Source organism: Ascidia mentula, chromosome 3 (assembly GCF_947561715.1).
Source record: "Ascidia mentula chromosome 3, kaAscMent1.1, whole genome shotgun sequence".
Lineage (NCBI taxonomy): Eukaryota > Metazoa > Chordata > Ascidiacea > Phlebobranchia > Ascidiidae > Ascidia > Ascidia mentula.
Genome location: NC_138568.1, coordinates 5,056,708 through 5,082,842, shown reverse-complemented (window position 1 = coordinate 5,082,842; position 26,135 = coordinate 5,056,708). Strand labels below are relative to the sequence as shown.

General features: G+C 40.9%; 1 protein-coding gene across 1 annotated transcript; it reads left to right on the top strand.

Moving 5' to 3' along the window:
• Positions 1-20,230: 20,230 nt before the first annotated feature.
• On the top strand, positions 20,231-25,847 carry LOC145894671 (uncharacterized). Its single transcript, XM_082983304.1, has 4 exons — positions 20,231-21,619; positions 23,605-23,819; positions 24,453-24,667; positions 25,135-25,847. The coding sequence occupies exons 1-4, from the start codon at positions 20,381-20,383 to the stop codon at positions 25,233-25,235; spliced, it is 1,770 nt and encodes a 589-aa protein (XP_082839430.1). The 5' UTR covers positions 20,231-20,380; the 3' UTR covers positions 25,236-25,847.
• Positions 25,848-26,135: the final 288 nt, after the last annotated feature.

The window sequence follows — 26,135 nt, the reverse complement described above, 5'->3', positions numbered from 1 at the left end:
AAGTCATTTGTCGAATGTTGTTTTTTCTGATATATATACTTTGTCCACAACTGGGCATCGTCAGTACTCCTTCAAAGCAGAGTTTGTTTCAAAGTCGTTTTGTCTTATACAAGGTCTTCGTTTGGTATTTCGCCTACTTGAAAATATCATCAGAATCACTTTTTTAAAATGTATCTTCCAACAAATATGTTACCAAGCTTTTGTCGGTAACAAAGCTTTCAGTTAATCCGGTGCCACAAACCTCCATCTAAAACGTCCATAACAGAGATGTTATCGGAGTAATAACTACCGTTCTCTGAACGCCGCGCTCGCAACAACACAATGATCTTGAACTGGACGAACCGATTTGGCTGAAAAGGTTCAGAAATATTGATATTACAAACACAAAGAGCGGCTGTGTAGTCAATGGAAACTAAACAGAAATCGCAGAACAAAATTTCAAGGCTGCCTTTTCACTGTGCCTCATTTTACGAGTAAATGCCAAGGTGACATTTCAAACCACGTAGGATTGATTGGTTGCGGCCGCACACCCGACAAGTTGGAAAAATACATGGTCGGTCGGCTTGGTCCAATCAAGCTACAACTGCAGCGGTCCCTTTAAATAACTGCAAACCTATACGTATAATACTAAAAACTCACAAAAAATTAAACGCATATTTTAAAGTTTAACGAAATAGCCAGCTTCAACATCAAAATTAACTTCGCAGTCACAATTGTTCGCGCCAAATAACTTTACACGCGACGTATTATAAAAGGTCAAAAATACCAACTTTCAATGTGAGCACATAACCTTTCTGTTGACCGCAGCCTCAAGCCAAAAAAATGAGCTACAATATCGTAACAACGATCTAAAAGCCACGATACGCCTCAAATTTGAGCAACCCCAACCAACTGTACGCAACCATAGGTCAAATCGCATGCCCGTTTCTGACTGCTTACGCAAGCAAATGACGTAGGGCGTCCACAAAGGTCCGGATTACTCGACCAATCGGTCTGCACGTTTCCGGCAATTGCCACGCGAACTTCGGGTTCGGCATTTTGTATGAAACATACCTTTAGTTTCGGGATGAAGTGTTCGGTGTGCCCTTTGAATTGGTGCCTAATTCAGGACTGGGCGATCGCTCTGTGCACCTGCTAATGTGGGAAAGTGATTTGGCGAAAGCGATTTGAGTTCTGCAAATAGTTGGCTGTTACTTTGAATAAGATAGCCAAAATGGTGAACACGCATTTTAAACACAACTGTATTCTTCATCAATGCAACTATTAACTGACTAACTGCACCAAAATACTATAAGTATTCGCCGTTTTTTTGCATATATTTCGTTCAGAATCTGGACCCAGATATAAGTTGAATTTGGCGCTAAACATAGCGGCAATTAGATCAAACTGCTTAAACACGTATTGGTTTATTCGGCAAAACGCCTCGCAACTTACGTAGCTAACATTGTAACAACGCATCAAAATGTGAGAAAAGTAAATTGAGCAACAAACCCACTGAAACTATGTCTCCACTTATATGACGCAACAAGACGGTCTGTGATATCATTATTGTTTTGTAATCGAGACAACGTTTACTCCAAAAATCTATGTCCCTTTCCCCCAAACATTTGCTAACGTGGTCTGCAATTATACTTAATGTTACATCTGTTCTGTACTTGGACACAAGCTGCACATTCTGCCTGCGTTAACTGACTGACATGCAATTCAGCATGGAAAAAATATGTAAACAGTTTTTCTTGAGCAAATTTGAAACTGCGATGCAAAATTCTCACTAAGCGCAACCAATCTTCCAGAACGGGCACACGCACATCTACTACTAGCAGCAAAATTGCCTTCAAATCGATCAAACTGTAACCATACGTATGTTTACGTCAAGCCCCAAACACAACAACAAACCTGGCAAACGGAGCCAGACAGAACGCCTTCGCCAATATGATAAACGGGCCCAAGAGCGACATTTTAAAGCGGCCCGGCGGCAAGGTCAAGACACAGTCGTAAAGTAGCCGTTCCCTCATGCAAGGCCTGTAATCCTGTTTGTAGCTAAAAGGTCTTAATGCAAGCTTTCGGCGGATTTGCTGGTGGGTATAGCGCCTTTTACTGTCCCTTGTACTCGTAAATAAAGTTTACGCGCAAGTAAATCAACCGCACGTGATGTGTTGGCGACATGGTGATAGATGTTTAAGCTCGTATATGCTAAACTTGGTGATTTTTTGCGACTTGTTTTAGCTTTTAAAGAACAACAAACAAAAGTGGACGTTTTTCTGAGGGTTCAGTTGTTGATTTGAAGGTGGGAATCGCACAAAACATAACTGATAAAAACAACAAAAAATCTGCATTTGCACACGACACAATAAACTTATTTAACGATAAAAAAATATCTGGCTGGATATTGTTTAATTGGCTTCACTTCTTCAATTGCGTTGGTTGAAAGAAGCATTTATTTACATTTTAAATCTGATTTTTTGGGAACACGTTCATCTCGAACGTAAAGGTCGTTGGCCTTGCATTTTATGAAAGTTTTTTGCTTTCAAATTCGAACCAATGCCTCTATACACGTCGATCTTTCGCGCACTTTCACCGAGAAGATGAACTGCTGCAATAACAGCCTCCACAGATGTAACAAGCGTGACAATACGGTGCAAACAAAACCGATCATGCGTGACAATATGCCCGTCATGCTTCTACGCACAGCAAACAACCTTTCGCAACCTGGTTTTAATCTCGTGGGGATTGGCAAAGTTCAAGACACAGCGCTATTTACGCTATGTGTGTGCTCGAGGTGGCCACGAACGAAACACGTTGATTCCCAGGTAACGAAGCCATGCCCTATCATCTGTGGTGCCTATAATCCCCGATTGATCTACGGGAATGCACTTTATGTAACTTGTGCAAAACATAATCGAAATCCAATGAGAAACGGCAAGAGTCTTAGGTGCATTGTGACAGGCAACGTTGCGCCTCAACACTCACCCAACATTTTACATTTCAACACTAAGTGCCTACAGTAACTTCATCATACTACGATAGCACGACAGCGGATTAGAACTATGGGACCTCGACCACTTGTTTTTAAGTAAACATTCTCTTTGTTGACAAAGCTTAGAAAGAATGCATCTCCCAGTTAGTTTCACATTGCATTTTCAATTCCAACACAAAGTCTGTCAGTTTATAAGAATGCAGCCCCGGTAAATTTCACTGTTCCCAAACGTACGTGATTGTGGTTAATCAAAAATGCGTTTTTCTGTGAAATTCGGTTGCAAACACTGACATTCCACTTTCAAAACTGAGCCCACGCATCGCCAAGTCACCGCTCCGGTTTCTAGACGTCATTTTTCGTTGTTTGGGGTGCAAATTTTACATAGAAAAACAACATCAACAACTTTAGACAAGCAATGCAGCCTGTATAAATCGACATCGAAACGTTTGCCAACTGGAATTTTAGAGCATTTATATGAGCTATATTGTTTGGCTCAAAGATTTACAAAATCGTAACTTTTGTTCCTAAATATCAACGATGTTGAACAACAGGTATCACGCTGTTGCCATAAAAAAGGTTGCAACTAAATAAGAACAAAAAAACACAGTATAAGATAAAAACAAGACGCATTAATATTCGTTTACGTTGAGGCTTGGCAACTACCTCGCCGTCAGAGCCACCAGTTGCAGCAAAGCAACGGAATCTGCCAAGATAATCTTGCGTTAAAGTTTATGCGCGGTCAACTGAGCCTGGATTGTCGTTTAGGCCCATGGGATTATGTTCCGTCCCTGATGCAACTTCGTGGCGTAAACGTTGGTTGAGAGCCGTTGGAATGTGTAGCACGCCAATAAAACCTAGGGGTTGCTATACCGCACATAGTTTCAAAAACGCGATCTGTTTTCGATTGGCGAACTAAGTTTTTTATTTAAAGGTGCTTATTTGGATCAAATGAAGATTTTTGTTGCCTGGCAAATTGTGTACTTGGGCATTCACGTTGGCAAACAAAATCTTCAACTACTTCGCCATCAAAAAGCTGCGTGGTTATTTTTTGGTCTAGGCTTATAGTTACCCAGTCTATAACACAAAATGCAACCAATTAGATTAGTACAGCTTTATTGTGTAATAAATTCACTATGGTCTGTGGCGGTTAAAGCATTAATTCCCTATGCTGTTGTCACAAGAATAATCGACTAAAGAGAGATGAAATTGCACAAACTAACTACAAATCACCTTCCTTTCCCATAATGAAACATACATAATTTGACATGGCAGATACACGGCTTCGAAAAAACGACAACTGCAATACAATCGGGGATCAATAATTAACCTGAATTCACTGCGACATAAGGTGAGTATTGACAGTGCAATAATCGATTTACCCAATATAACGAGGTTATGTGTTGATTGGGTTGATTTGAAAATCGCGTGACGTAGTACCAACGTGACAATACACGTTTGATTTCGTGGGTTTCGCATCTGCCGCACTCTCGCCTAGCTTCAAACACATTAGCTCAACATGCGACTCTGGGTCGTTAGTTACATACATATCCTTAACGGGAGTTTAAAGCGTTGTCAAATATATTCAATATTTGTTCAACAAACGAGGGAACCAGAAAACCGACGTCTCGTCTCAGCGTGCGCGAATTTCTGTTAAAAGAGACGGCCATAAATTCCATCAAAATCGCTCTCATGTCAAATTGTATTGTTTGGTGCACAAATCTGTCGCCGAAATTCGGTAAATTTGAAGGGTTGTAAGACGCAACCGAGCCATGGTTGCACACGGGGAGATAGGATTTCGGAAACCACGGTTGAAGGCGCCCGCCATTCATCGACAAGCGGGAGTGTATGGATCTTGATGGACGGCTATTAGGCGAATACTGCATCCCCGCGGAGCCTTATTTTGGGCCGCATGTCGTTGCGCAACAAAGGTTACATACAATAGTAAACCGTAGCTTTTGTCCAATAGTCTTTTGCTCATGACAAATAACAATTCAACAATAACAATGCAAGCATCAATTTACAGCAAACAGTCATTGCAAAGATCCTGCATTATACGTGGGTGGCCGACATGGCAATCACCAACGATGACAACCTCAATAGCGCTCTGACGCCATGCATCAATTCAACGTATGCTTTAGACAACGTAGGCACATGTCAACTTAAATTGCCGGTGGTTTCGTTTGCAAAAATGGGACATAGGCCGTTTTGCATGCATTCTGCAAGCAGCAATGAACCTAAAGACACACTCCATAACGTCAAGGCCTGTACGCACTGTTGATACACAATCATGAATTTATTTTCAAGAGCAATGTGACTTTAAATTCAATTCATTTTATTTTTTATCGTCGTCAGTCAAAAAGATCAAAACAAAATGCAACGACAATTTACGAGGGATTGGTAAAACCATACTTGATTATAAATCCGGCCCTAGAGCAATATAGAAATTATTCCTTCAAAAGCCCTGCACGCTATTTTCTTAACTGGCAAACCAGCTGCTGTTGATTGCAAATCTTGATAGATCGAACTAGCAATATATGTTGCCTCTTGTTTATATATTGGTGCAAATAAAACACTGCAAAGTTGTCAAAAAAACTCTGCTGGTTGTTGTTTGACAATCACAACAAAAAGTCTAATCTTCGCTTACACGTTTCCAAGTAAAGTTGTCGTCACGAATGCTTTGGGAGACCCCACTTACCTACACCAAAAACAACCACAGTGATGTCTGGGGTGGTTGGATTTCGGTGTAAGAGTGGTCTCGCTCAATTGAGGCGTGTCTACAGCGTATCACGCTCGCAGCAAATATGTTTCAAATCCCAAACGTTTTGACATGCAGCTAGCGGCCTTACGACAATGATGTTGGAAGTATGTAGTTTCAAAATGCTTGGCTCACAATGTTTTGTAACCTGTAGGTCAGGTTTAACAAAATCAAAGTATAAAGCAAAACATAATTTTCCTTATTGCCAAACCACGTACATCTACATGTAACGAAACGCATTTTTACATGAAAGTAAAAACACACTTGAATTGACAACGCTCCTCTCACAAACGTTAGCATAGCTTTATCCAAGAATCTTAACACGCACAATGCAGGAAATTAGGCAATTGTCCAAGATAACCCAATCCACTGCAAGCTGCACATTTCAGCATCGAAACAAACACCTGCTCTCCAGAAATCGGACACTGACCCTTCGCCACTTCGGATAAACCAAAGCAAATATTGGGTTGTTTGGTAGCTTCACGGAGTCACAGCGCACAACTTGAAACCTAGCTACTCTATGTTTGCCATGTTTGCATGGTCACAACCCTGAACGGTGGTCGCCTTACGTAACCTCTGGGCGGAAATATTGAATTTGCTACAAAACAGATTGTTGTTTTCTAACTTGTTGGCTAAATATAACAAAAAAAGTGCTTCCATTTTTGACAAGAACGTAACACAAAAAACCTGGCGACGAAACGATATTTTTACGGCAAATGCACAAAACCTCTTTTGTTAATGCCGCCTCCGCATACCTGGAAACTATACTGACAAGCGAACCAGTGAACTTCCACTGAAGCGTGAAAAGCGCGCAACCTTTCCGCCCTGTCGTCCCTCGCCAATCCGCCCGCGAATGACATCCGCATACCCCTGGTTGGAGAGCGCAATAAACAAGTGAACCGCGGATCGCTCGTGTGAATTCGCCCTCCAAGCAGAATTAATACCCGTCTAGCAGCGCGTGAAAGAGTGCTTTCAATTACGGGTCGTCGCCGTGGTTTACGACCCGAAGTCGAATTGTGTGAGGCGTTGCTCTCGTGCAGGCGGAGAAGCGATCGTTCGACGACAGGCGTGAAGAGGCGACCCCGCCCGATGCGAATAATTCGATTTAATGTCAGGTTATTGTGTTAGCGACCGAATGGTTTTTCGTCGTCGCGACGCGATTTAATAAGATCTTGTAGATCGCGAGGCGGGTTGCTACAGAAAGTGTGTCAAGCGCTGAATATAAATTCATCTATTACGTTTAAGTCCGCACTAAACAAATGGGACAGAAAATACGTTTAACTTAAAAGCTTGAAAACAACAAACAGTATAGGAAGAAACGGAATCTCCAAAGGTAATCGACTGCAAAACGCCTGTAGACTAAAGTGGGTCAACAAACGCATATGAAAGTCCTAATTTTGGGCTCTGCCTTAAAATAGTCTTTATTTAGCCGCAAAATTAATGAAAACAGGAACACATTATAGAAAAAAACGTGTCCACTATTCCTTTTCGCAGTGAATAAACATCTGTCTGAATATTTGTATGCTACAAATCAAATCTTCTCAACTGTCCAGCAGCAGCAACAATACAGAGCTCGTTCGTCACTTTCTTGCTTCCGGCTTTTGTAATCTGCTCACAACTAGAAAGACCTTTGAACAAATGAACAAGCACTCTCTCACAATTACAAAAAGTTACCATTCATGTTGACTTAAGAGTCGCTACGGGAGACAACAAAAACCGCACCGCGAAAAATGGATTTCAATATCTCGTGGGCAATATACCCATGAGGACCATTTGGGAAACGAGAGGTTTGAGCCGGTTGTTCTGAACTCTAACGACTCGCAGGCTCATGTTTGAAATCCACGCGGGAATCTGGGACATTTTATAAATAGATGATTGCCGTTCTGCGCTATTTTGCCAACAGCATTTTGCGGTGATTTAGCTTTTCGTGTCTTACCCTTTGGGTAAAAGGCCTCCGAGATCTCACACAATGTAACCAAAATATTGGAGCTAATGTTGCGAAACTATAGGCATTATGTTGTAAAATTATGGGACTTGACCGCCAAGCATCAAAGGGTTCCAATTAAAGGGTGCGCATCTTTTGACAATACCATATTTGCGCTTGGCTTTAAAACGTGGTGTATGATCAGAGTTTCCACCGGACCAACGGACAAAGAAATTAGCGCGCTGCTTTTTTTAATTGCGCTGTGTAGATATAAATTGTGATTTATTTCAGTCAAGTTGTTCCGTTGGTGCGGTGGAAACTCTGATTATACACCGGCTATTTTTAATACGTCTGATTTTACTGGCTATTATTAAATACGTCAGGATGATGATCTGTTTTAGACACGGTTCGTTTACCGACGTGGGCGCCGAAAACATGTTACAAAATTACGCCCAAAACCAGCGTTCGATGCAAATAAGCAGGTTTAGGTGACAAAACAAGAAAATCGAAAACAAGAACATTTCCTAGAAACAAACATTCCGGGTTTCTGAGACGCCGCTCTTAAATACAAGGGCGTTTCTTGGGAACAAGCATAGTTTTTTGACAACCCTCTCCACGATTAACACAAAACTTCAAGTGCGGAATTGGAACTACATGATTTCTGGCATCTGTTTAATCTACTACAAACAGAAACCTAAAAATCAGCACGCTACTTTTTGATGCTAAAATCACTTCAATTATTTTAAAAAAGTTGTCTAAATTTTGTCAGGATGGTAAGCACGTAAGTCCAAGATCAGCACATTTTTCGTTTCTGAGACACTGCCCGTAAAAATATGTACACATTTCCAGAAATAAACAATGATGGCTATACCTCATGAAATGTTTCAATGACATTTTGTCGTTTTTGTAACTGAAATTAGCAGTGATACGAAAACCTGAAACAAGTAAGCCTGGAAGTTGGTAACGAGACAAAAACAAATTTCTCACAGAAAATTAGGGCACAAAATCTGCTGTTTTCCGATAAATCTACCCGCAAAAACCACACGAACTCAATTTTATCGTAACAATCAGCGTTTAAATCCCATGAGAGCTGGCAACGTTCGAAAGGAACAAAGTCTATCCAGTATGGCATCGTATCAAGTTGCAAGTATTAAATCCACAAAATATGCGATTTTAATCTTAACATCGCTCGAACAAGGGCAAAAATCCGCCGCGACCAGTGATAAGATTGAAGCGTGCTTTAGTTAAGGCGCCGCAGATGTTGACGATGTTTCAAGCCCCAGTTGCTCGTGTAAAACAATACGAAAATTATCATACAATTTCATTTCACAAGTCAGACTAAACTGACAAATTGGTTCCTGCACACTCTGGCTGTCTCCTCTGAGTCCAGTCTCTTTATGACGCAGAGGCCATCAAGGGCAGCGGGGTATCGAATTTAAACTCTAAACGACCGTATTACTGCAATTTTCAGATAGCAAGGGGATTGGTATAGCCATGAGGTTGTCTGATGGAAGGCTAAATACCTAATTTGTGGTCTATTCTAAGGATTCCAAGTCTTGCGGAGGAACCTTTATCAGTTGTTATGTTGTGACGAATACACCACTTCACTAAAACATCTGTTGGTCAGGCGTGGATCAACTAATAAAACCTAAATCCACAGTTTATTTATATGTGACATTACAATTAAGCCAAAACAAGGCTCGCATGCACTTAATTTTAAATTACACAACCTGATGTGGAGTGCACAACTTTGACACAAATCTTCTTGTACATATGAAGAAAGTACAACCATTTATCTCAATTATAAGCAAGTCGCCCACACGTTTTGGAATTAGCTTCTGTGATCAAAAGCCAAATTATAAAAAGTTTCTTCCAATCCTCGAACACATTTCCACGAAACATGTCAAATTTATCGTTTTTAAAAAGCATTGAGGCCGAATATCCCACAAGGGCATGCGTAACGCAAAGCGAACACAAGTATAGCGTCACCGCAACTTCAACTTGGCGTCAAAACCACAAACCGTTTTCTCCTAACATTTCCTTGTGGATATTTTGGTCCTTAGAACGGGGCGCAACCGGTACGCAATAGGTCAACATTACGTGATGGAAATAGTTGCCAATTTTTTTGTGAGGCTGATAGTATCATTTTTACCCAAACGCAGACTCCACGATACGGGGTGCAGTCGGTGCAGGATACCAGGGGCTTATGCGGTTTTGCGTGGGCCAACTTTCTCTATTCCTAGGGGGCCATAAACAGGGCGCCCACGCAAAACCATTGTTTGGTTTAAAACTAAGATATTCCATCATAAAGGCTGAGTTCCACCTACAATTTTACGTGACAGTTAAAAAGTTCCTCGTATACGTCTGAATGCCAATAACCCTGTAACCAGGACTGAAAGTAAAGAAATCCTCACCGGAACGAATAAATTTACAGCAAAAAATAAGCCATTTTGTTTTCGAATATCTTGTGTGATTTCTTAACTCAGTTAGAAACAAATACTAAATTTAAGTTTCTTATACATATTTGGGACAGACCAGCCGTTCAATTCTTACCGTGACGGCTTGCTTTCAGCACTGCCCATAACGTAAAATGGGCTTCAATAGCAGACTTTCTACGTTTGTTAGATATGAAATGCATCGGCTGTCAGAAACAAACAGTTGGATCGGAAAGATGGCAGCAAACTGACTGGGTTGGCAGTTTGGGCCGAAAAGGCCAAAGTTACAGAATTTAAAATATTTCAAGAAACACAACAAGATTCTTTACTCTAAATCTTCCAAACCGGCAAAATAGGAAAATATACTGACATTCCAGATAAAAGCCGACAGGCAAATCTAAAATTATCAAATTGTAATTATTTCCGAAGTCTTGCGCAATCACTTTAAACGAACAATTGCGCAGTGTCGCTGTTTTATCATTCAACTAATCATGGAGCACAATCACACTCGGACAGCCAGCTTTATTTAGCGTTTTTAAATCAGATTAGAATTAAAAATAGGAACTACTTAGGCTTTCTATATAAAGTAGATTTTTTTTCGACATGAAAACATGTTAATTTTATGCTATGTCAGATTTTTTTTCGTTATAATGAAATGGCAACGATTTGCACGCCAAGATTGACACGTTCGCTTGCGTCGCGTGTGAAAAAATCGTCTCGAGTAAAAACGCCGTTGGAAAAATTAGCAAAACTAGATTGAAACTGGAATTAAAGCCCACTCAGTTTTCCAAATTAGATTTGAATTACCGACATTTTGCTGTAATTTGTAAAACTACAGAATTATTATTCTCAATTGTGTAAGCTGCATACAGATGACCACTGTTTCGACCTACATTAGGTCTCATATTATTGGCTCCACTTTGCTTATCATATGATTATTGTGACACGGGGCTTGACGGCACTATCGGTTGATCATTGCTTGGCCATAGTGTTTCCACCTTGTTTTCTCCGTTAGGTTGGACCTAGTTTGGTGCCCAACGGATGACGGTGATTGTATAGTCACCACAAGTCGTCTAAAAGTCACTCCAGCTGCACTGATGAGACCTTATAGGTCGAAACATTGGCCATCTGTATGTATAGCTTACACAATTCATATTATTGGCTCCACTTTGCTTATCACATCATTATCAAGTCTGAACACAACACAAAGCTTCCAGTCAAATACTAACAGACCACAAAAGGAACCTTTCTTCATTCCCTTCCACCGACAACTATAGGGTGGAACACAGACAGCAACAATCACAATTGTGTCGTCACAAAGTCTTTTCAGACGTCGAATTTGAATATTGTCGAAATTTTAGGCGTCGCCTATCAAGGCTAAGGGCGCTTGTATCCGTTTAACCCGATCAATTGGCCTTAATTCACTAAGGCGACAGAGAAGATGCCACTTATTAAATTTGCATCCGATTCTCGATTTCACCGGACATCAAGCGGAACGATAATCGCTATATCGTACAACAAAACGCTCTACCCTCCTCCCACAACCGTTGCGTGCTGAAAACGTGTCACCGCAACATTGGCATTGGCAACATCTGCCAAGCGCCCGACACATATACCAAGAAGAAAACCTGATCGGGACTCGTGTCCAGGATATCTTGGGTTCAAATCCCTGTGGTCAAAAAAATAAATAAATAAAACATGTCACCGACTTCTAGAAAAAAAATACGGGATATTTTTTCACGTCAATAATCGCATTCGAACATCACAGGAAGCGAAAGGATCATTCTCAAGTTTTTTTATTTTACGTTTTTAGTTAACTTGGAAAGTTACGTGACGCACAACGTGGATTGACGCACAGACCTGGACGGAAAAAACACCTGACGAAGCAAAAGATTCTGTTTCGAAGGTCACGTGACCACACCGTCCAATCAGAATTTCTCGTTTTAACTTTGGAAAGTTTTATGGTGTATTTAAGTCACGTCAAAGTTTTCGTGGATTCGGGTATTTCGAAACAGTGAAAGTGGATAGTCGTATGGGGGAAATACGCTTTTTTCTGACGTGCGATGTTCAGGTACATCCTTCAATACGAAGAAAACTCTTCAATTTGTCCCTTGACTTATACTGCAAGGATAAACGATGCTGCAAGCACACTTGTATGCAGATAAAGTATGCCTACGAATCTGTGTACCGGTGTATTAGTAAAGGTGACTAAAACGCAAAAAAACATTTTGGGAGTTTTGTATTCGATTGTTCAATATCCATTCCGGCCAAAGGACGAATAATATGATAAGATTCGACGTCGACCTTTCCTATTATGGAACATAATTATAAGGTGCCAGATGCCGAATTGCCCAACAGTTAAAAGCCATTCCTTGTAACCCCACAGCCCCGTGTGTAATTTATGGTCCCATCGCCAGGAAACTGCTTTTGCATCGCGCAGAAAAGTTCCAAACAGTAAACACAGCAGCCCACGACCATCCGGTCCGCATCAAACCTTTTAAAACTTCACGCTGACTTCGCCTCACGCACGTACACAGATTGCAAACACAAAGAGCAACGTTTTCGTTATCGAGATTTTAAGCAAGGGCATTATCAAAGAGCACAGGTGCAGGTAACTGATTACAGGCCATCCGTCAGGATGCAACGAACAGCGATTTAAATCCACTTACGCGAGGCAAAACACAACAAAGTACATCAATGTCAAGTTCAATAAACGATAACACGCTGTTCAGGCGGATTTTTAACATCGCTGGGTGCGCGTCTCGTCTGGTAACGGTGGCTTTCCAGACGAGGAAAACGCTGGACAGTTGCCGGTGGCAGCTAAAACGACGTGAAACGGCGCGACGGGAGGTTTGAGTAATGAAATACATTTTTAACCGGCTAACGGTAAAATTCTACAGACACATTCGGATTTACGTTACACAAACTTTGACACGAAAAGAGAAAGGATTACGCAAACCTGTAACACATACTGCCGTCTGCCCTTGATAAAACACAAACGGCTTGCCTGGGACGGCCAGCTGAGAAGAAAGTAGTTTCTGCTCTTTAAGTGTGTAAGCAGTGTACACACAGTTCTAATTTTATCGACAAACAAACAGCAATGCTTGCAGTCATAAAGTAACGCAAGTTTCCCGCCCTGTTAAACAAAGCGTGATGTTTGATCGTGGCACAAAAACACTTTACAACTCACCCTATCCAGGGGGAAAATACAGTTGATCCTTCCGATTAAGGGTGATTTCCCATCTTTCCTATACACTGTAACAGCAACCAACCTCACCAACCACACGCTTATCTTAAGCCAAAGCGAGCCTTTTCCCAGGAAATTAAATATTCACAGTAAATACCCCAACTGTTTATTGAAAGCTGTGAAGACAATTTCTCCGGCAGTTTAAGAAACGTGTCACCGTGGTGGAGAATATTCCGAACCTGTCAACCCACAATTAAACCGCGTTTGCACGCCCTTGACTTGTACACAAAGAAGGTCTCTCGATATCAACAACCTCCCAACACAAAGCAAATAGGAGGCTTTCATGAACTTGACAATTAACTCGCGTTTGAACTGTAATGTTTTTGTTTGGCGCAAAGCGTTTGATTGCAAACTTTGTTTGATAGTTTTTTGCACGACTTTTGAGGGAGAAATTGCCAACCTGCATTGCACAAAATCAGTCGCAGCTCTAACAAACAGGTGACAGTGATTGAGCTTCCAGAAATTTCCTAACCCACAAAACCGCCTTTGCGCGGTTCAAGTTTCCAACACATAGAAACGGTTCCTTGTTATCAAGAATTCACGACGCAAAGCAAACACACGGCATTCAGTTCGTGAACTTTTGCCCCGCAAGCCTCGTAGGCAGGATAAGCAAAGCTTTGTTAAAAGGCCGTAAAGTGCCAAAGTCAGCATCAGTTAAATACAGCTTAACTCGTACTGGCAAAAAAACACTTTTATTAGGCTTGGTGATTCGGTCGTTATACAGTAAACCTTCTGTTAACCTGGAGATTCCTATTTGACCTGGGTATTTGTCATGCGCATGCGTATTCAACTTGATCAAAACGCCGTAATAGCGCATTTTACTCTGCTGTCAGCGTCTTTAGTCGCGGCATAAATGCAAGAAACTGCAGAGAGCTGGTGTATCAGAAATTATCATGTTATGACCAAAGTTACATAACACAACAAACCAATGCATTATTTTGAAGTTTATTTTTGGGACAAACAGGTGGTCTGGATACAATAACATATCACCGACAAGCTCGGGAAACAGTTGGAAATGTTGTTGTCACGATACATTTGCATAAAGAGCCACACGATAAGAAAGGGGTATTTCCTGAAACCTTCCGATGTCAGGAAGCAAAATAATGAGGAACCACGAATGCCCCCGAGCAATTTGTGAGGCCGGGAGTTCAACAAACATCCGTCGAAACAAAGGTATTCATGCGGCAACCGGAAACGCAAACGGGAAAACAATTTGCATAAAACCTCAAAGTTTGACATTCAACTCTCCTTCACAAACGCATCACGTGGCCCCGTTAAGCGAGGACATATTTCTTTTTGAAATCAACCACTTTCCAAAAGCGCACTTCGTGCGTGATATAGTTGAAAAATCAAGTAATTTCTCAGTTTTAAAAACACGCGCGTCAAAATACATGTTTGATTTCTAAAGATTAAAGCTGGTTGGACTCATATACCCCGTAACATACAACATGCTAACGCTATATCCAAAACACTTTATGGTGGCAATAACAAGGCTTTAGATTTTGAGAGGGTGCTCTTATGCTAAAATGACCCTAATGACCTTCCTTAGCGGCAATAAGGGAGGCATTGCGCAACAAAATAACATTGTGTCATAACAATCCACGTTGTTTACTCGATGGGTCATAGCCCCAACGTTCGTGATAAAAACGGGGCTATAACGATTCAGAAGCCATTAGAGACTTCCTGACTTCCACCACGTGGCTGATGAAGCCATAAAAGTACCGCGAATACCTGTCTGGGCACGCGCTATGGTTAACGTAGTTAGTGATGATCGTAGCACAGATGCGTGCGGATTTAACGACCTCCCGGATTTTTAAAGCCACTTTTAATGGATAAACAAATAGTGAGCAACCTGTGATCACCCGTGATTCATGAAAGCTATGAAACTACTTGCTGAAAAGACTTCCAGTCCGTGTTTTCGTCAACGACGTTTGTTACGAACAATGTTACTAAATGATTGCAGCCTTTAGCAATGTTTGGAAACATATTGGGTTGCTGAGGTAATAAACCAATAAATCTTAAACTAGAAAAAAACATGGAAAAGGAAGAACGTTCACGGACGTAGTTTAATTTGCTTTGGTGACATAGAAAGTTTTACACTTAAACACAGGTTTTACGCCAACTTCCGTATTTTCGAAAGGGTCTTCACATCACAGCACTGCCCTTTTCTGAGGGTTACATATTCTGTTACAGTCAAAGTTATGTTGCTTTAATCACACAAATCAACTTAACGCTAACAAGACAGGACACCAATAGTCAACACAAAGGTCAAAAATGCAACTGCAGACAAAGTTATCACAGCAACATCGCACATTTCACTATCTTGCTGTCAGTTATTCTGATAAGCCTTATCTAAACAGCTGTCTAATATGAATGCACATTTATATTCATCAGCATTCCTTGTGTTGGTCACATCACAAGACGTGCAGTTCAGCCCTAACTCTTCTGCTATGGGTCGACGTCACACATGATTGCATAAAAAAGACGCAACGCAGAAGGCGTTTGTTGCATCACAAAGGCGCATTGTTGCCTTGCCGCTCTAGAACGCAAACGGCACAAAGTTGATTGTTGAAGTGGAATTGGATTTCCCGCGAATTTTATGTGCTGGTAAACGGTATTTCCTCACTGCAATGAACTTGATTTCTGAGAAGAATTGATGCATTTATAATCGGGACATATTCCTCATATTTATTCATGTACACCGGGCTAAAATACCCACTTTACTCCAAGCTATCAATTATTTGAATTCACACAGTGTTGAATTTCAAGTTTTTTACTCCAAAATAGCCGTAAGTGACGTAGGCTAAGTTGTTGTTTGTCACAAGGTGACTGAGGTGACAAAAAGCATGCTGCAGACAGACGTTATCAAAACTTGAACCGGCCAATCTCATCATTGGGCTTTTGACAGGCGCCTATCGGTTGGTTAAGTGGCTTCCGTTTCGTTGTAGTTCGGACAAAGGACCGATTTGTGGCGCCTCTGTGCTTGCAAGAAAAGATAACAAAACGTACCGGGTGTAAATGCGTTTGCCCGAATCTAATTGGACAAATGAAACACGTGACTTGGACATTGTGACATCAAAGTTTCGGAGTAAATGAACAATGATTCGCACTTTGATCGTTTCGTAAAGCTTCCGACATTTTTGTGGTACAACAAGCTTGTCTCCCGTTAAGAGATGTAATCAACTACCATGCAAGGCTTGCCAACCGTTAAAAATATTCACATACCAACCCAGCGCATCTACTGTTTGCTGAATGCTACAGGCCATTTACATATGCGTTCAGCGACAGTCACGGCGTTTTTGCTCCGCAACGAGCCCTGTCACTATGTGGCAACAAACACAGCACCATAAGAACTTTGTCCGATATTTTCGTGAAACAAACCCTGCTACAGAGCCCCCAAACAAAAAATAAAACGTAATTGGAATCAGTTTCAGGGAACGAATTACGACCTCATTAATGCGTTATACCAGTGCTTTTCAACCTTTTTAAATTCTATCCGCACTTTTCTGTGACACGAAAGTTTCATCCGCACAATGCGGCCAAACCGCGCATAAAATGTTTGCGAACACCCAGGATGTACATAACTAATACCAACAGCCAGGCTTCATGATAAATTGCCCTTTCTTGGACGTTTCGAAATTTAAACGATTGGAAACCTACCGACGATTAAAGGGGAAGGATTAGCGTTGCTTCTTGAAGCTAGTGTACGTAACCAAATATGAACAATTCTTAGACTAAATAGCCTTTTATCGGGCGATTGTCATCCGCACTCATCCGCACCATGTTGCCCATCCGCACCACACCAGTGCGGATGGTCCCACAGGTTGAAAAGCACTGCGTTATACTATACACGTGACCGCCAACAAATTGGCATTCTTCCATATGGGATAAATATGTAACGATAACTGGAACCACCTTTTCATCTTAAGTGTTTTAGCAACACTTGGGATTTCATTCAAGTTTTTTTTTTGTATTTTACACCCAAAAATTAGTCGGACAAAACTTGCGCGCACATTTATCAAACAGATTATACATAAAGTCGCATCTTTGGGTTCAATTTTCACAAAAAGTATTGTAATTTTGGAGAGGCCTCTAACTTGCAAGCAAATTTTAATTCTGACTTGAAGTCCTGGTTGATCGTCCAATGAGCTTCGAAACCAACTTCAACAACGACACCTAACGGTTTGTTTTCAAAAGTATGTTAAGAGACAAATTCTGGAAAATTTTGGCGCGGAATAAAACCTTGGCACATACGTCATTCTTCACGTAATCTGGTTCAGTGCGGTGATAAACAAACAAAACTATAAAGCTTAACAGATGATAACGCTTTTTTAATTTGCGCACAATAAAAAGAACAGTGATTATTTACAGCAATTCTTGCAAAAGTGCAGCAACAACGTGGTCGTCGTCAAGGTGACCTTGAACACAAATAAATGAAAAAAGTAATTTTCTTCGCGTAATCCTCACAAATCCTTTGTTACTGCCCGAGCATGATCGATCCAATGCAACTAAAAATGAATCCATCTGCACCGCAGTCTTTCGGAGGGTTCTCGAGCACAGGATTAAAGAAAACAGACTGATTGTAAAAAATCGAAAGGAAAACAAACATGTTGCGGAATACGACAACATATTGATGGATTGATGCACGAAACGTTCATGTCTGTACAAGATGGAAGTATTGGAGTGTTGGCGTTGTTAGTCTGATTATTTATCGTTATCACGTAGCTTTTCCGGCGCACATTAGTGAGTGTTTGATAAAAGTTAGTCCTAAATTTAAGGTTTTTGTGCGGTATCTGAGGAATGCAGAACTTTGGTACAAAGAACGTTATGCTGCAAAAAACGTATTAAAGTGAATAAAATAGACCCACGAGTTATGTGATGTAATAAGCCAAGTTGGTTGTGTCAAATACATTTGTAATTAAAGCTTCGTAAACTTATACAATGAGTTTCAAAAATTAAGTTCAAGGTTGAATGAGTTTCAACCGTACACCGCCATGACAACTGTTACAGAGACATAGCAGTGTTTAATGGTCGTTTTTCAGTCGGTTGTTAAATTAAAGCACAATTTTGCACTCAGAAACATGAGCTTTATTTGTCTTTTTGCCAAACTCGGTCGAAGGTCAAATATTAAAACTGGGCAGCGACTTATTCAACGTTGCCAGGCAACACGCACGCGAACAAGTTTTCCAAGCAACCGTATTAAAGCACCAACAAAGCAAGCTTCGATTGCAGCAAAATGCGCAGTAATATCAAGTGGATTTTACATTCTAAAGTCATTTCTCATGTGAGGGCTTTTTGCAAGTTGTCAGCGAATAGTTAGGTTTTGTTCTGTTTGAACTCACTTTAATTTTTTAAACACCCGTAAAGTTTAGGACGAAAAGTTGTGTTTGACGCCCAATGATATTTTTGTTGGGTTTTAGAATTACAACCAACTGTATGGATGACAATATTACACAAAAATATATGTCGACTTCAATATCAAATATGTCGACTGTGGTTTATATTGGTTTAACAGGTTAACAACAAAACCCATCACACATTGTTATCAATTTATTTTGAGTTTTAAATTTGTTTGTTTTAGAGATTTAATTCAACTGATAAAAGGGAAACAACTACTAAACTTAGACATGGCGGGTAGTGTTAACAATATTGCGTCTTTCGCATTGCTGGCTGTTGTGACTTATGTGGGGGCGTCTGCTGCTATTAAGATTGCATCGATCTACATCGAAAAATATAAGAGGTGAAACCAAGTGTTACAGCATGCGTAGCAACCTAATACAATTGTTAGAGTTCTCGGGGGCTGCTGACAGGGTGTACACACTGTTTCGACTTGTAACGTCGCATCAGTGCAGCTGTGAACTGTGACACTGCGCTAGCTTTTACACTAGCACACAGATGAGACCTTACAGGTCGAAACAGCGTGTACACCCTGCCTGTAGTTCTCAATGATTATTATGGCTCTTTTTGCACGTGTTTGATTTCTTATCTTATACCATTTGCATTAAAATGTTCTTAATTTTACGTTTAAAAACAACGTGGTATCAATTCAAATAATTCTGCGAAAGATTAAGAATGAATTTGAATTTGTTGACAAATGCAAATGACCATCGCCTCAAAGTTGGTGCTTGAGAAAGAACTCCTAATGATTTTAGTGAACGTAGGTTTTTCAAATGTTTAAAAAATATTGTTTTTCAGGAAATTAAAAGACGAAGATGACAATGACAATACAGACGTTCCAAAAACTGGTAAGTAAACTGGCAAAACAATGCGTTAGAAACTTAAACAAACAAACAAATAGCATGCGCATTACTGCTGTTGGTTATCTATTGGTCGCTTGTCAATTCGAAAAATAACAGATATTTTTTCGAAAACATCAAGAAAAAAAGTATTTGTTTTAACAGACATAAAACATGCCCTGTTGCACTCTAACTCCATCTTGTGGTCAGTCGGACTCGGCGGAGATACAGTCAATAAATTATGCGACCATAAATCCCAACTGAAAGAAAAGCGGGACGCCGACGTGCAAGAAAGTACAAAACCTGTTCCACCACCAACAAAAAACACTCCAGAAAAAGTGTCACCGGGATATGTCGCCCGCAAGCTGATTGACGATCTCATAAAAGCCTGTTGCGAGACTAGTAACAAAAAGGCGGGCAAAGAAGGCGGATTTATTGACGGCTCGGAATTAAGCGATACGCCTGCAGGCAATAGCAGTTCGGATACTCTTTCTGAGAGCTCTAGCAGTGACCAAACCTGTTCCACTTTGCTCACAAGCGTCAGCAGTTTGATCACGTGCGACAGCGATTCGTCAAGCGTGGAGAGTGTGACGTCAACAAACGACGAGAAGGGGGCTATTGTTGTTGACTGTGAGCGCACAATAAGCGGCCTACTTTCAATCGACAAATCTGTAGGTAGCGAAGCAAAAACGTGTGTAACTGGGTTACAGAAGGCAAATACAACTTCTAGGGCCGATGCTATAGAAACAGAGGAATGTAATGCACAGTTAGGCGCTGGTCAATGTGAACAACGTACACCTGGAAATATGGAACCCTGTGCTTTGCAACAAGTGAGCGAGACTTTTGCGTTTCAGTCTCTACCTGCTGCTGCAGTTGCATTGGACAGTATTCAAGAAAACGGCGAAATGGACGAAGAAACCTCGCACAACGGTGACAGCAGCAGGAGCAAGAACGGGCTGGAATATCACTTGCAACTTATGGCCATGGAAGAAGAAATGCAAAGGAACGAACGTGAAATCGCTGACATCAGCACTGGTGACGCCACCACTGGGGATTTAAATGAATCAGATGAAGTAGCTGACGATGCTGGTCTGGCGACTACCACAGGAGACGGGATTTTTGCATGTTCGAGTCCGGTCATGGCGCCAATTCTTGAAGAAGAGGAGGAAGATATGGAGAGTGGTTCGTTTAACGGACAACAAGAGGCAGAGGTTGATAATGTCAATACAGAAGCGCAAAATGCCAATGTTGACATAGCACGCAGCGCTCTGAACAACATAAGCGACGAAGCAGTCATGACTGGCGACAAAGTCGATGACCCTTCAAACAGTCCCAGCAGCTGCGACGAGGTTGACAACAAGGCCGATGATGTTGATATGAAGTGTGTTGATTGTAACGGCACTGCCGCATCATCCATCTCCACGCAAGCAAACAATTTGTCGCCACATGTAGTCGTAACAAAGGCGGACGTCCATGCTGATAACGTCGATGGCGCCCGTGTAAGGTCATTTAAATGCGCTACCTGTTGTAGCCAGTCGCTGGGTAACAATCTCTGCGTCACCACCTGTAAGAAATCCGACGGAAATGACGTAACCACAACACAGCATAATGAGAGTGGTGGGCAAATCAGCAGCTCAATGAAAGAAAATATGACAATTGTGGACCAGTCAGAGCAAAGCGCAGCGGAGCATGACGATACCAATTTAACGGATTTACACGACAAGTCAAGTGAATTAACTGCTGATTCCACCGAATCCTTGACGGAGGAGAGACCATGCACCAATGACCTTCACGGCACGCAAAACAGCAGCAACCACCCGACGAACGAAACAGCACAACCGTGCGGTCACGCCCCAGCAGTTTTCGAGACCCCACGTCACCTTGCCGTCGAGTCGGATCCGAAAGAGAAAGAAGGAAAAGAACAAGAACATGGTGGCACGAGTTTGAGTGAGAGCAAAACCGCGGAATTCCCCGAATCCAATACCGTGTCGTCAAGCGCGGGCAAAGCAGAATGTGGCGAAACAGAACAGGCCGAAAACGTGAAGGTACACATTAGGGTAATGTTACTATGGCGGGACGTCGCTTATAATTACATCAATCGACTACGCCACAGTTTACAATTTCCTGTATCCTCGAGCTGTAACTAGATCGCTGTTGCAACAAATCAGTTTGAGTCCCACAGTACCACTGCTTCAATTTCGCTGTAGTATTAATTGTTAAACTGAAGGTACAAAACACGTCCATTAAAACGTTGTGGGACGTGGTATTTACACTGCAACATTCAATTACTAAATCTCTATGAAGTGCCAGTTACCGATCAAGCAGGTTTTTAATGTGGGTTCCGCTTACTTACAGTCGTTATTCTAACTAACATTAATATTGCTAAAGCAAGGGCAGCTTCCTAAATAATAATTATATAATCAATCCATTTTCCATTTTTAGTTTATTTTTGGGCTCATAAAAAATTAATAATTATTTCCCGGCCGCTTGTTAATTAGAGATCTAATCCCAACATAGATGACCCCAAATCGCGTCAAAATCCATTTAATCTTTTTCGTTCTGCGCTAATAAATCGCCTTCAACGGTTGATCGATTCAAATAAGATTGCTGGCCACGGTGGGGGTCACTCACTAACTCAACCCCAGGCCATTTCGATCCAACGATGAAATTTTAATCGGAGGTTTATTAGAAGGACCGCCACCCCTGGGAGAAATTGTAGTTGCCCGTCCTGGCACACTCGGAGCGTGTTATACATTATATACAGGGGCGTGACACTCGTTTGGTATAACCAAAGATTCGTTAGCTAAACTTAGATCTCTTTACTATTGCGTAACTACAAAATCGTGTATGATTGGGATAAGTACAAAACAACGCCCACCAAATACCTTGCTCGTGTGCTTTATGGCACTGAAAGTGAACTGCCGCATATTTACAGAGAGTACAATACGTAGACCATATATCACCAACCCACGGCTTGGCCATGTGTGGCACTTTTATCAGATTGTCGGGGCTCCTATATGACAAATCATTTGGGAAAAGGTAATACTGTGCATAATTGGTTCGAAAATACGTCCTTACACGGTCAAAATAGGCTCTGGCAATCTGAAATAGGTTCTCCTAGTGTATGTCTCAATTTGCAAAATGAAACTATGCAGCTCTCTGTATGCTAAAGGTTGCCGACCTGTTATATGGGCCTGGGGTCGCATGTAACAGGTCGGCAACCTTTAGCATACAGAGAGCTGCGTAGTTGGGTGTATAAAACATCCCAAAGATGTCATACAACAAAGCATAGCGCCTCACCAATCATTCCATTTCGACCCATGAAACCAACGCGATTATGTTTGGCTTGAATCCAGCGTAACGCCCACTGAACGTGAAAAGCTCTTTAATTTGTGGGCGTATATGTCTTTCTTTGTAATGAAAGTGTCGAACGCAAATCGTTCCGTTCAATCGCGTACGCAGGGATGTTCCAAAAGCGTTTCACTAAAATGGATGGCCATCAAAAATATAAACGTCATGACGTAACAGTTGCAACAAAACCAATTTGTACTGGTTTGGAACAACAAAGCTCAGTATTTTCACAAGAGTTAATATATCAACAATTGATAAGATACTCGTTTGTTGCTTTACGGTAACAAAACAAAATACCGCATAACTGCATCATGATTTATAAAACCATGCAGCATTTGCCCCCACAGCAAGACAAAACTTGCCAATGTCAAACTATGTACAAGTGCACGTATTCTGCAACTATTTGCAAAATGCAATATATATAGGGTTTTCGACAGAAATGCTAACACAAACACTCACGGTGTGGTATGGTGTCCAAAAATAAACATAATTACAAACATTTGCAGAGAAAAAGTCCCAGAAAAAAATCTTGCCTTCACTCTGCGATAATATTTAAATGAACTTCTAAGTTGAGCAGGGTACGCATTTAGATGCACTTGCAATTTAGGAAAAGTCAAACAATACCTGAGATATTGTGTTTTACATTTGCATTGAAGCTTTGACGGGACACAATTTTTAGGGTCGCACGAAATGCATCGAATTCTTCGGCAATCGACCAAAGGAAACCACGCCCACGGCTTGCAGCGTATCGGCACAAGTACGATGCATTCACACCGGTTCAAGTAATGGAGATAATATGGCGGTCATTGAAGACGGGGATACGTGTGATCTGGAGGTTTTCCTCAAGACGCTGGAAGGCTTGGCGATCGGAAAGACTAAGATCTACGTTAAAATGTGGGTACATTGACAGTTTTGGCACGGTTGTTTCTTTAATCGACAATTCTATTACCTGTTATCATAACTCAATCTATTGTAGTGATAAATGTTTAAAAAGAAACTGTGCGTATTCGAAACTCGGTGTACAGAAAAAATAATCACCAAGGTATGTAATTTTTTTTTGCGAATCAACCTGATTTTATCAGCACTCTATCAGTTGTAGTTTAAGCCGACAAAATCAGTCATGTGACGCAACGTCAATATACCATGAATCATCCGCCCTTTATAAGTTGATGTTGCGCGAACGTTTGACCCAAGATAGTATCTGCAAGCACGGTCTTGTCCTTTTCGAAATGCAAAGCATATCCGCCTCTGCCAGTACTTGAATATTGCCAATAGACATCTAATTCTACTCTGTCGTTGCTAGGAGACAATGAACAGTGTTGATGTTGAGAAATATACCCTGTATTTTGCGTTTTTTTTTTATTTTATGTCCTATAACTGACCTTCCAATCAGTAGCATATCAACATGTTTTGGCTTTCCCGCATCTACCATTGCCCCGTGATAGTGTGGGTGATGCGTTGAAACCCATTTACTTGACCGATTTATCGGAATCAAATTATGAAGTTTCAAACACACGTGTTTTTCAGATCCCTAGAACACGAGGATCCGAGTCACAGACGGATAAAACGCAAAACACAAACTTTTAAATGCGTTTCCCCGATGACACTGAACAAAAACATTAAATTTCCCAACGTGCGGAAAAAAGTTCTGACGCAAGGTCGCCTCGTGGTGGCGGTATGGAGCAAATCTTCGTTGGGATCGAATTCTTTGCTCTGCAAGTGCGACATTGAAATGGGAAAACGTAAATGTCAAATTGAAGCCACTTTTTTGGCATTTGTAGATATAGTTACTTTTGTTACATATGTGATTATCACTGTTTCAGCGCATACAAAAGTATCCGTATAAATGCAATGACAACGTTCAATCTCATCATTACTTAGACCTATTATGTCGAAACATTGACCATGTCTGCGACTCACTATAAAAACATTATTGGCTCTGTTGCTTATAAACACAACTATTTTGGACATTTCTTGAGGCACTATGGCATTTTTCGTTAACTAGAGTAATGAAGCGTAAGATCGTAACGCAACCATATAGGTGGGTTTAAGGCAGCTTGTATCTGAAAAAGCATGGAAAAATCTACACTCCCGCTAAGGTTTGAACTCACGACCCCTAGCGTTTCGCGGGCTTGACCCAAATAATTAAGCTAGCCTTCAAGTATTTGAGAAAGTCGGAAAAATACTAAACCGTCTCATTCTTTTCCAGAAATGAAGTTTTTCGAAGGCAAAGGTGGAGTGATGACGTTTTCCCAAAAACTAACGAACGACCGAAAAGTGTGGAATGACGTCACACTTTATTTGAGTTAATCTTTTTGTTTCTTCGATTTGAGCAAAGTTTTATCGTTGATTTTCCTACGCCGACCTGCAGGCAAAGAATTAAAAGCTTCTAATTAGTGTTTCCGCCACCATCTTCAGACAACCAAACCGACTAAAACTAAATAAAATTTGACCAAAAAGTAACTTTCACGTGGGGGTTTCCCCTGTTTTAAATGAGTTTTTATTGTGTGCTACAACACCCAACAACTATTTCAATTAAAGAAACACGATATGGATTTTTATGTGGAATACTGAACCGGGAATAATTTGGATTGTGTCGTTGTTTTGTGTTCGGCGTGACCAGGGTTTTCCCTGATCTAATAGTTGAAGATTCGTTAGTTTTAGTTTTTCTATTAATGGATAAAAGTTGGTTAGTTTTCGTTTGGGCGTCCATTTTCGTATTCTGCGTTGTGGGGGCGACGTTTTAAACTGAACATTTCTGCTCCCCCAATTAACGTATGAAACAATTGACCACCACCAAACTTTCGAGCTGGCTTTGCGTCACTAGACCGACGACTACTTTGTAAAAAAGAGAGTTATCGCGATTTCATTCGCCGATACTAACAGAATCGGTTGTATTTTGCCCAAAGAATGTTTCTAAACATTAACGAAAATGACGTTTTGTGGCATTGCAAGTTAAATATTTCAGATAAACAAACACATCAACATTTGTGTAAACAATAATGTTATTTACAGAGCATTAAAAAGCTTGCAATAAATGTAGGCATTTTTTCCGCCAACACTTAACAACTTGTAGTTTTTATCTCGTGCTGATTGTAGGAAAGACCACTCATACAACATCATGTGATGTTTGTTATTTATTATTGCCTACACGACGTTGAAACAATTCATAAAGGTCAAATATACAGCCACGAAAAATACTTAGTATTC